Genomic DNA, 11248 nt, shown 5'->3' on the forward strand with positions numbered 1-11248 from the left:
ACTCAGTATTCTGTAATGGCCTATATGGGAAAAGAATCTTAAAAAGAGTGGATATATATATATGTATAACTGATTCACTTTGCTGTATACCTGAAACTAATACAACATTGTAAATCAACTATACTCCAATAAAATTAAAAAAAAAAAAAGGATGTGCCATTTGAGTAACAGTAGTACATCTTTGTGGAATTCTGACACAGAAAGAGTCAAATGTACTTTCTGTGTCTAAGTTGTCCTTTGTTTTTAGTGTTCTCCATGGCCCGAGATCACATATGTCAATAATTCCCCATCACCTGGCTTCAACAGTTCCCATAACAATTTTTCTCTTGGGGAAGGGTAAGTCTGGGAAATTGGCTTGTGTTTGTCCTAAATATGTATTCTTTTGTTATGTCTCCATAAACAAAATCTTTCCAAATCAATAAGACCTTCTATTTGGTCAGTCTTTGATGGACTTATATATTAACTGAGGTTTGGGTTATCTTCAAAAGAGACTGAAAGAGTTTTATGTAGCCTTTTTTCCCCCCTATTATTTATTTATTTTATTTTATTTCATTTTTTTTGGCCACGCCACAAGGCTTATGGGATTTAGTTTTTCATTGTCCTTACAGCCCTCGGCAGTGAGAGCGCAGAGTCCTAACCTCTGGACCTCCAGGGAATTCCCTTTTCCCCACTATTAGGAAACAGCATTTATGGTCAGTTTTTAGTGATTCAGGGAATGGATTTTCTGGGTTTTTCCCTTCTCCCTCTTACTGCTTCTCTTAAAGTTATTTCACTTCCTGATCAGAGTGGTCGTTGGGAGTTGAAACACAGTTGTGCAAACAGTAAAATCTGTTTGGTTACTTATTAAGAATGATCCCAACACCTAATTATTATTTGATAATTGGGGGAAGAAGGTGAAGATGAGAGCTAAAATGAAGTTTGGGAATTATCTATGGGACGCATTTAGTCTTACTGTGTTTTACCATCAGAGATAATTGAAAGTTGGTATAGACGCCTACTCCAGTTAAAGAAAGTTGTCTTATAGTTCCAGCATTTAACACATATTCTACATAGGTCATATTGAAATTTGAAATAGTTAGGTTGTGAAATGTGTGAGTATATTGTTTGGTTGTGATGTTCGTTTTTGAATTTATTTAGGCTCTATGTTCATCCTACTTCTGAAAGTATTTAATTAAGGTTGTTTAGGGAAGTCTCTGGCGGTCCAGTGGCTGGGACTCTGTGCTTCCACCGCGGGGGCACGGGTTCAATCCCTGATCGGGAACTAGAATCCCACAGCCCATGCAGTGCGGCCAAAAAAAAAAAAAAAAAAGGTAGCTTAAATATTCAAAATGTAACAGTTAAGAATAAAACTAGGTAGAAATTGTAGGAAAAATAGGTAACTAGAGCCCTGAGATAAGTTAATTACTAAATTTGATAACTGAATTTGAATTTTGCAGCTAAGGCCAAAATAAAAAAGAAGAAGAAGAAAAAGATCTTTTTTGAAAGAAAAATCTGTTACCAAACTATGGATTATGCAGTCTACTTATAGGCAATTTAAAATATTATATAGAATGAAAGTTTTAAAATTTTCTTCTGTCATGTAGTTCATTATTAGGCTCAAATTTTTCTCCCATAAAAGAAGTAATCATTAGGGAAGAGAGACAATCTGTAGAGCAAAAGGAAGTATAGGGGAAGATCAAGGCTGTGGAGATAACCCTTGGATCACAAATTAGCACTAATTTTTGAAGCTATTTTAAAAATAATTATTGTGTTTTTTATTATAAAAGTATGTGATCACATTGCATTGTATACTATTTATTCTAATTTTTTCCTGTATCTGTGTGTATATTTATACACTTCATACAGTAGTAATATATTGATTACTTTTATATTCTGATATTTTTAGTTTACATTCTAATAAGCTTATGTTAAGTATTGTTTATGCCATAATTTATCTAATCAGTCCCAACCTACTGGAATTTTGGTATTTTTTTCAATTTCTTCAATAATAAAAAATGACATAGTTTCTGCTGCTACCACCCCCCCCAACACACAAAAGTCTTTATGCTAAAATAATAGGTAATAGAAGTATTGGATCCAAGAGTAAGAATGTTTTATGAGATAGCACAGATTCCCGTAAATCTCTAGCTTAAGACTTACGATGATGAAGAATGAGGCGATGAACCCTAGTATGTGTCATGAACTCATCCTTCCATTTTAAATGTTTCTTTAGAAATGGTTCACCAAACCACCAGCCAGAGCCACCCCCTCCAGTCACAGATGTAAGTCTAAAGTTATATAAATGTCAGTTATTATAGTCTAATAGTCTGATGTCTAATAATACTTTGGTGACTGTGTGATTCAGTAGAAATGCCCAACTTTTAGGGAGTATTATTCATTCACTAAGCAAACATTTATTGAATTTTGGCCTGAACCAGATACTGTGCTGTATTTAAGGAACTTTCAGTCTAGTGGGGAAGATAAGGATGGAATTCTATGGATATCTTGCATGGTTAGAGAAAGAAGACTGATGTATAAACAACTTCCAAGCAAACTCAGCCTGTCTGAATGTGGGTGTATTTGGCTGTTGTCACCTAATGATGTAACGTTTACCTTTTTAAAGTTGAGTCTATTTAGTTACAAAAAAAAATGCTTTCCCTCTTTCAGAACCTCTTGCCAACAACCACACCTCAGGAGGCTCAGCAGTGGTTGCATCGAAACCGTTTTTCCACATTCACAAGGCTTTTTACAAACTTCTCAGGTTAAATTTGCTTGTCCTTTTGTTTTCCCCAGCATGGGATTTCCTTTACATTCCAGGGCCTCCTGGTATCCCTGTGTTGTTTTGTGTGTAGAGGGGGGAGATCTTAATGCATTTTTCTGATTAAATGAATTTCATTGAACCCTTCAGACTTTCTCACCAGCTGCAGCTGTGCTGTGAAATGCTCAAAAAAGAAAGACCTCTTAGTTTAAACTCATTTTAATTTTAAAATATTTATTCTATGCAATACTTTAAAATATATTATCCATAAAATATTTTATCAAGGAGCATTGCAGGTAGTCGGAAATTTTCCCCTTGATATCACTATATTATGTTTTCTTTGCACATTCCACTCTTATTTAGCACCTTCTGTGTACCAGGTATGGTAGGAACACACAAATGGATAAGGCATATTTCCTGATCAGTCACCATCTAGTATCAAAGAAAACCCAAATCGAAATAAAACCCTGAAAAAGGTAAACAAATAGTTGTAATGCAATAGATAAGTGTAAGGCTCTGGAGTTTGGGAATATGTGTGATGCGTGAGGTAAATCTTGAGGGCTGAGGAAGAGTCTGTTGGTCAGACAGTGGAAGGATATTTCAGGCAGGAGGAACAACTTGCTCATTAGGCGTGATCAGCATGATGAAAGCATAGGGTTAAATGAATAAGTTAATTGGGTGGAAATTGAGGTGGGAGAGGATGCAGGGGCCGGGTCATGGAGGGCCTTACATGCCATGCAAGAGATTATGACTGTAGCATACTAGTAATGAGGTGTCCTGTAACAGAGTCCATTTTAAGTCATTAACAAGGAGAATCTTTGCCTTTATCACCCATTTTCTTATATTTATTCCAGGGGCAGATTTATTGAAGCTAACTAGAGATGATGTGATTCAAATCTGTGGCCCTGCAGATGGAATCAGACTTTTTAATGCATTGAAAGGCCGGTATGTAATTAGTGTTAAAATATCAGTGGGGCTGGATTTCAAATGGATTTGGATTCAGGGACTCTTCGCAATACTTTTTGGACAGCTAAATACATCTTGTCGAAACATTCTTTTCGAATGCCAGCTTTGTGCCAAATAAAGATGAAAAATATCTTTTCCTGTACTTGATCCAAGGAGTTCCTCATGATACTCCATTTTTCATTAGTTTTTTTCATTCAGTTAAATATCCATTGTCCCTGTTATGAGCCATTAGGCTTTGGTGATACATTGATGAGCTTTCTGATGGGGAGAGAGATGAAGATTATAAACTATAAGTATTTTGAATAGTGATAAGTATTTTGAAGGTAAACAAAACAAACAAAAATAAGGTTGTGGCCTACAGAGTACAGAATATAGTCAGGAAAGACCTCTCTGAGGAGGGGGCATTTAAACTGAGTTATGAGAAGGATGGAAGCTTTGGAGTCATGAGGGAAGAACATTCTATGCAGAAGAAACAGTGGGTGCAAAGGTCCTGAACTCAGTTTTACTAAAGAAGAGATTATTCTTAAGTTTGGGTAGGAATTGCTTAAGTGTCTGCTTACAAATATTACATGTAATACAGAGGAATTTCTAGTCTCTGTTTGGGCTTTACAGTTTAAAATAGGAAGTAGTAATATTGATGGAAAAAAATACAGGTCAGTGCCATAGAACCAAATCAGTGACTAAATAATGAAACAGATTGTGAAGTATTTGTGTTTGTGTATATTACAAGAGATAATTGAATCAAGTTGGAAACTTTTTTAAAAAATAAAGTTATTTATTAATTTTGGCTGTGTTGGATCTTCGTTTCTGTGCGAGGGCCTTCTCTAGTTGCGGCAAGCAGGGGCCACTCTTCATCGCGGTGCGTGGGCCTCTCACTGTCGCGGCCTTCTCTTGTTGCGGAGCACAGGCTCCAGACGAGCAGGCTCAGCAGTTGTGGCTCACGGCCCTAGTTGCTCCGTGGCATGTGGGATCTTCCCAGACCAGAGCTCGAACCCGTGTTCCCTGCATTGGCAGGCAGATTCTCAACCACTGCGCCACCAGGGAAGCCCAAGTTGGAAACTTTTAAGGAAAGAGGTGAAATTCAAGGGTTGATGACTGGAAGGAAAAGAATGGATCTTTCTTTTTTAAAAGTATTACCTACAGAGGAGCTTCCCTGGTGGCGCAGTGGTTGAGAATCAGCCTGCCAATGCAGGGGACACGGGTTCGAGCCCTGGTCTGGGAAGATGCCACATGCCGCGGAGCAGCTAAGCTCGTGTGCCACAATTACTGAGCCTGTGCACTAGAGCCCGTGAGCCACAACTACTGAGCCCGCGTGCCGCAACTACTAAAGCCCGCGTGCCTAGAGCCCATGCTCCGCAATGAGAAGCCACCACAATGAGAAACCTGCACACTGCAACGAAGAGTAGCCCATGCTCGCCGCAACTGGAGAAAGCCCGCACGCAGCAGTGAAAACCCAACACAGCCAAAAATAAATAAATTTATTAAAAAAAAAAAAGTGGGCTTCCCTGGTGGCGCAGTGGTTGGGAGTCCGCCTGCCGATGCAGGGGACACGGGTTCGTGCCCCGCTCCGGGAGGATCCCACATGCCGCGGAGCGGCTGGGCCCGTGAGCCATGGCCGCTGAGCCTGTGCGTCTGGAGCCTGTGTGTCTGGAGCCTGTGCTCCGTAACGGGAGATACCACAACAGTGAGAGGCCCGCGTACTGCAAATAAATAAATAAATAAATACCTGGAGCCATAATTAAAAAAAAAAAAGTATTACCTACAGAGCATTTAGAAATAGGAAGGAATAAGATGATCAGAGCAAGAGGTAATTCAATATTGTTGTCTAAGAAGAAAGAACAGAAAGAAGGCTAAAGACGCTTAGGAGAAGATAATGAGGGAAATAAGATTTTCTAGTTTATCCTGTTGGTACTTTTAAGTATCAATAGAAGGTATGTCTTGAACTGACCCACAAAACAGTGGCTCACACATTTTGAATCTTTCTAACCTTTACATCAAAGGTTACAAACTCAAATGACTACAGAGACCACATGTAAATGAGTGACAGTCAAGTCTGGGGGGTACTGAAGAATGCATGCACCACACAAGTAGAACAGCTGATTGGGTGTTTTGTAAGAATGGGGGCCTTGGATCACCAGATCTGATTTTTCAAGGAAAACCAGAGGTTTATATGAGGGCTTCTGTTGGAATGAATTCAGTTAAACACACACACACACCAGTGGGGAGCTAAAATGTAGACACACAAGTTCTTCCTTAAAATGTGCTCACCATGAAAGAGTTGAGTAACAGCTTTCTTTTTTCCTCCTTAGGATGGTGCGCCCAAGGCTAACCATTTACGTTTGTCAGGAATCCTTGCAGCTGAGGGAGCAGCAGCAACAGCAGCAGCAGCAGCAGCAGAAGCATGAGGATGGAGACTCAAATGGTACTTTCTTCGGTAGGTCGTTCGGCACAGGCCAGGACAGATATGAAGAAAAATGAAGAGATGACTTATGAGCATGTGTGATGGGAATTTATCAAACAGCAGATTCAGCATTTGCTAGAAGGAATGGTAATTGCTAATGTTTATTGAGTTCCTAATATATGCCAGGTACTATTCTCAGCACGTTTACATGTTTTAATTTTTACAACCGGTGTTTCCTCTTTGCAGTAGATTTTATTGTTCTTGCCAACATTTCGATGAGGAAGATGAGGCTTAGGGATGTTAAGTAACTTGCCCCAGGTCACACACAGCTAGCGAGTGGTTGAGCTGGCATTTCAATTCAGGCAGTCTGCCTCTGAGTCCTTCAGGAAAGTGGGCATTCCTAGTGATCAGATTACATTTAAGACCAGAGACACTCTGTACTGACTGCCTTTGCTTTCTCCTTTTTGCAGTTTACCATGCCATCTACCTAGAAGAACTGACAGCTGTTGAACTGACAGAAAAAATCGCTCAGCTTTTCAGCATTTCCCCTTGCCAGATCAGCCAGATCTACAAGCAGGGGCCCACAGGAATCCATGTGCTCATTAGTGACGAGGTAGATTTTCAGCACAGCTGACTCACCAGACGACAGTGATTTGTCTGGGCAGATGACAGGAGCAGGAACTGTTCTACTGGGGCAGAGTGCTCTGTTTTCTAAGACAAGAGGTTTTCAAATGTTTTTGTTTGCTTACCTCCTACAATGATGTTTTAAAACTGTGTATCCCCTTGCACGTTTTTAGGTTGACTTAAAATTTTTTGTTTTAAGTTTAAATAGTTGCAAAAGATGTCATTTCTGGGCATATTATATGACATTTAAAAATGAAATGATTACTTCACTACTCTAGCTATATTCCATGTAACCTAAATACAAGAGTAATTTAATACTGTCATCTGTTTAAAAAAATACATGAATATACTTTTTTAACAGAATTTTTATATCATTTCTCTGCTTCCTTAAACTCATATTTTCATTCACTTCCCCCATAGAATTTCATCTTACCATACCTACTTTTATGCTTGAATATCTTCTTTTTTACCATTTTATTTATTTATTTTGAATATCTTTTATTAATTATCCTACCATATTTCTTTAAAACAAAAATTTGCTTCAATAAAAGTAAAAAATATCTCTTCTGAATAGAATTATCACCATAATTATACAATGGATTAAAATAACATAAATGTATTATATGTTTTGATAAGTAATTATTAAACATTAAGAAAAAATTTATTAATGCATTAGTGCATCTAGGGAGTTCCCTGGTAGCCTAGTGGTTAGGATTCTCAGCTTTCAGTGACAGGGCCTGGGGTTCAATCCCCGGTCGGGGAACTGAGATCCCGCAAGCCGTACGGTGTGGCCAAAAATAAATAAATAAAATAAAATACAGTAAAAGTGCATCTATTAATGAGACGGATGAGATTACTCGATTCCTTACCCTCCCTCCCACAGACAGTTAATTCATCGATAGGTAAATACTGCCTGTTGATTGCTAGAATGAAATAGAGTTCAGCATCAATTCCATCCCGTTTTTTTTTCCCCTAGATATAAGTGCTGTGGAATCTGTTCCATATAAATTGATAGACAGGAATGGATGGAGTTTGCTGTAACAGCATTGCTGGATTTTTTTTTTTAACTTCTGAGTTATGTGCCAAAAATTGCATAGTGATATTATCAAAAGTTATTTTGCATCATCTGTCATTTGACAATGTGTGATTAGATCACTGCAATTCTGGTGAAAGGAAAGAATTGAAAATAAGACTTTATTACCCAGTCATTTGAGTTCCCGTTTGCAATTACACTTCTGCATCCTGGAGGCTTTTATAGTCCAGGGCAGGGCATCTTCACAGGATTTCAGGAAGGTGAAGCTCTTGCCTTTATTTTATAAAATGGGAAAAGGGAGTTTGAGAAGGGAAGTGGGAAAGGAAGACTGAAGAGGTTCTCAGATGGTTTTAGGAAAGAACAGATATGGAAGTTTAATTCCTCCCATATGGGCCTATCTATATCTGTGTGCCCCTTGGAAAGTCTTGGGGGTTAGCCCAGGAAAATGCACACTCGAATTTTAAGAAAGCTGTTTTAGAATGCTTAGCTTTTAAAGCTTTTGAAAACGAAATAGGAGAGAAAACAAAACAAAGGATTATTCTTCACTTATATCTAGTATAATAAACACACAGGCAAAATAAATACAGCAAACCAAGGTTTTAATAATCAGCAAAACTTCTTGCTTTTTTCAGATGATACAGAACTTTCAGGAAGAAGCCTGTTTTATTCTGGACACAATGAAAGGTAATGAAGTAGTAAGACAAATGCCTTTCTCGAAGAGGTTTGAGGGTTTTTTTATAGTACTTTGAGGAGAGAGGGAAAGTATTAACTGCCATATTTGAGGTAAAGAAAGTGACATTATTAGAGATTGTTCCTTTTTATGAATTGGCTTCTTGCCATTATTAGAGTAGACAGTGTAACTGATGACTTCCTGCCATTTTCTTCCACCTTCCATGGACAAAGGATGAAACGGAGGCATGCTGTTCTTATAATGCATGTTTATTACAAGTATTCTATGATAATTAAGTATACTGCCCTCTGTCCTTCTGTTTTTTTCTTTCTCTAAAGAACCTTACCACATATATTTTTCTCCTGCTGTGTTTTAGAGGTAACTAAAGATTATTCTTTGTTCTTTGTTCTTTTTTTTTTTTTTTTACAGCAGAAACCAATGATAGCTATCATATCATACTGAAGTAGGTGTGGGGCATTCCATCCTCAGTGGCTGCTGCTGCTTTCACCTATTGGGAACTCCCCTCTTGAAGGGGGTCGCAAATGGAGCTTTGAAGGGCTGCAAGAACCTGACCCATCTGACTGTGTCCAGGCCTTGGAGGCAGAATCCCAGGCATCTGTGTTGGCCCAGGCTCTTAGGGCACCCACAGATTATTGCCCAACATGCACTTCTGCAACGATTTCTTATTTAAAATTTCTGGACCCTATTGTTGTTGAATATCAATAGAAACTCCACATCATTTAGGGTGTGTGTAGGACATAATGATGATGAGAATTGTGTGATGTTTAATGGAAAGATGTTAAATTTTGTGATATGGAGCCATGTAATTTTTTTTTCTAACATAAAAGCAAACATCTATATTCATAAGACTAGATCCTCAACCTTTTTTGCCCCTGAAAAACCTCATTAAAGAGAAATATGGAGAAAGAAGAAAATTCTTCTTTTGATTCCCCTGTAATTCTATGACTAATAGTAATTTTAGGTAACATTTATTGCACATTTAGTTGTGTGAGGCAGTGTGATAAATTCTTTAAATAGATTACCTTGTTTAAATCCTCTTAATAGCCCTATATGAAGTAGGTAATAATGATCCCTAATTGAAGATGAGGAAATGGAGACAGAGTGGCCGAGGAGCTTGCTGAGTAACAGGCAGCTAGCAGCTAGCGACACTGAAATGCAAACCCAGGCCGTCTGGCTCTTATTAACTGCCATCCGTGACTGCCACCCTTGCAGTCCTCTGTGCTTGCCACCGTTTCCTACTGTGGCTCTTCTGGTGAATTGGATCTAACACTGAGCGAGAACTGAGGAATTAACACCAAAAGGGACGAACCACACCTAAATAATGATGAACAAATCAAGACCTACAAAAAAATGAAAACATAGACACTTTCAAAGCATCATCAGTTATCAGATTCACAGAATTTGAGGTGGTGAAAACTAGGGATTATCTGTAGCTCCCCAAATTCACTGTTCTTGAATGACCTTCTCAAACTATTAATGAGTTAGACTAACCTCTGCTTTCTCTCTCCCCTCGCTGCATCTTCTCTTGGTATAGAAAGTTCTTTTACTCATGTAGCGTTCTTTTATATAAGCTTTACAAGAAATTCATTCCCATCCTGTTTGCATTCTTACCATATACTTTAGTTCTTCCTGATTGTGATTGTGTGCTCTTGTGTGTGTGCGTGTGTAAGACTACGGGTCTTTTTTCACATGTAAAGTTTTATCCGGAAATCCCTCTACATGTTATGCTGAGGTGAAAATGATAATGTTCAAAAGATTCTGTATTGGATTTGAATCTGTGTGTGTGTGTATTTTTAAAGCATTTGATAAAGTTTAAATGTTTTTATACAGAGATTTTCGTTCATTAAAATCCACCTTCAACATGGTCTGTTTTCTTTTGGTTTGAAAGAAATTGAAAATTTTGAAACCAGAAAATTAAGTCAAATGACTTGTTTAAAATGGACCTGGACAACTTGACATATGGGGCCAAAATACTTCTTTAGTGACTGATTACCAGATGTCCCCATTCTGGGGGGACATTTCTAATTGTATTATGTTCGTAGGACTGGTTCTCAGCTCAGGGAAGTCAGCTCTCTCCCCAGTAGGCTGCTGTTTTTTATTTTTATTTATTTATTCCAATTCTTTCTGAATGTTAGGCTGGGAGGGTTGGACTTTTACGGTCCCTTCTAAATCTGAATCTGTGACTCTTGTTTACTGTAAATGATACACAGAATTCTATTAATATATTTACTATAAATTTACACTTACTAATTTTTACTTGGAGATAGAGGGCTTTTTAAGAGTAGTTTTCAAATTTATATAGAAATGAATTTATGTAAGTTTGTAATCATAGATCCTCAGATTAACTAGAAAATCTCTTAGGCTTTCTTTAGCTTCAAACAAATATTTATAGTGCTAATGCCATATAATTGGTAAGAATTGGTGTAGTGACAGAACATTGTAATTATTCAACTTGCTTTAAAAAATTGCATTTGTTCACTATTGATCCTTGCAGTTAAATGAAAATTTTAAACTAGCTTTTTCATGATGAAAGTAATACACAAAGTGATAAATTCAAACAATAAAGAAAGGTATAACTTACTTATCTCCTTGTCCCACTCTGTAGAGGTAGCCATTGCAAAAAAGTTTCTCTCTTTCCCTCCCTCTCTCTCTCTCTCACACACACACACCCAGATGGGCTCATGTAGTACTAATGATCTGCAGTTTTCTTTTTATGTTTAATATGTCTTGAACATCTTTCTATGTTAGGATTTATAGTTTGACATCATTCTTTTTTTTTTTTTTTTTTTTTTTTGC

General features: G+C 37.7%; 1 protein-coding gene across 3 annotated transcripts in view; it reads left to right on the plus strand.

Annotated features, from left to right (window-relative positions):
* Positions 1–11032, plus strand: part of TFCP2 (transcription factor CP2) — a 53037-nt gene extending 42005 nt beyond the window's left edge. The window contains exons 8-15 of one of the 3 annotated variants that reach the window (XM_024736917.1): positions 248–336; positions 2213–2261; positions 2647–2740; positions 3592–3682; positions 6013–6137; positions 6575–6717; positions 8394–8445; positions 8861–11032. In XM_024736917.1, the coding sequence (XP_024592685.1) occupies positions 248–336; positions 2213–2261; positions 2647–2740; positions 3592–3682; positions 6013–6137; positions 6575–6717; positions 8394–8445; positions 8861–8898 (681 nt within the window). In that variant the 3' untranslated portion in view covers positions 8899–11032. The remainder of the gene's footprint in view (positions 1–247; positions 337–2212; positions 2262–2646; positions 2741–3591; positions 3683–6012; positions 6138–6574; positions 6718–8393; positions 8446–8860) is intronic. The other 2 variants (XM_024736918.1, XM_024736919.1) reach the window with 2 other exon arrangements.
* Positions 11033–11248: the final 216 nt, after the last annotated feature.

This window comes from Neophocaena asiaeorientalis, unplaced genomic scaffold (assembly GCF_003031525.2).
Source record: "Neophocaena asiaeorientalis asiaeorientalis breed wild unplaced genomic scaffold, Neophocaena_asiaeorientalis_V1.1 scaffold134, whole genome shotgun sequence".
Lineage (NCBI taxonomy): Eukaryota > Metazoa > Chordata > Mammalia > Artiodactyla > Phocoenidae > Neophocaena > Neophocaena asiaeorientalis.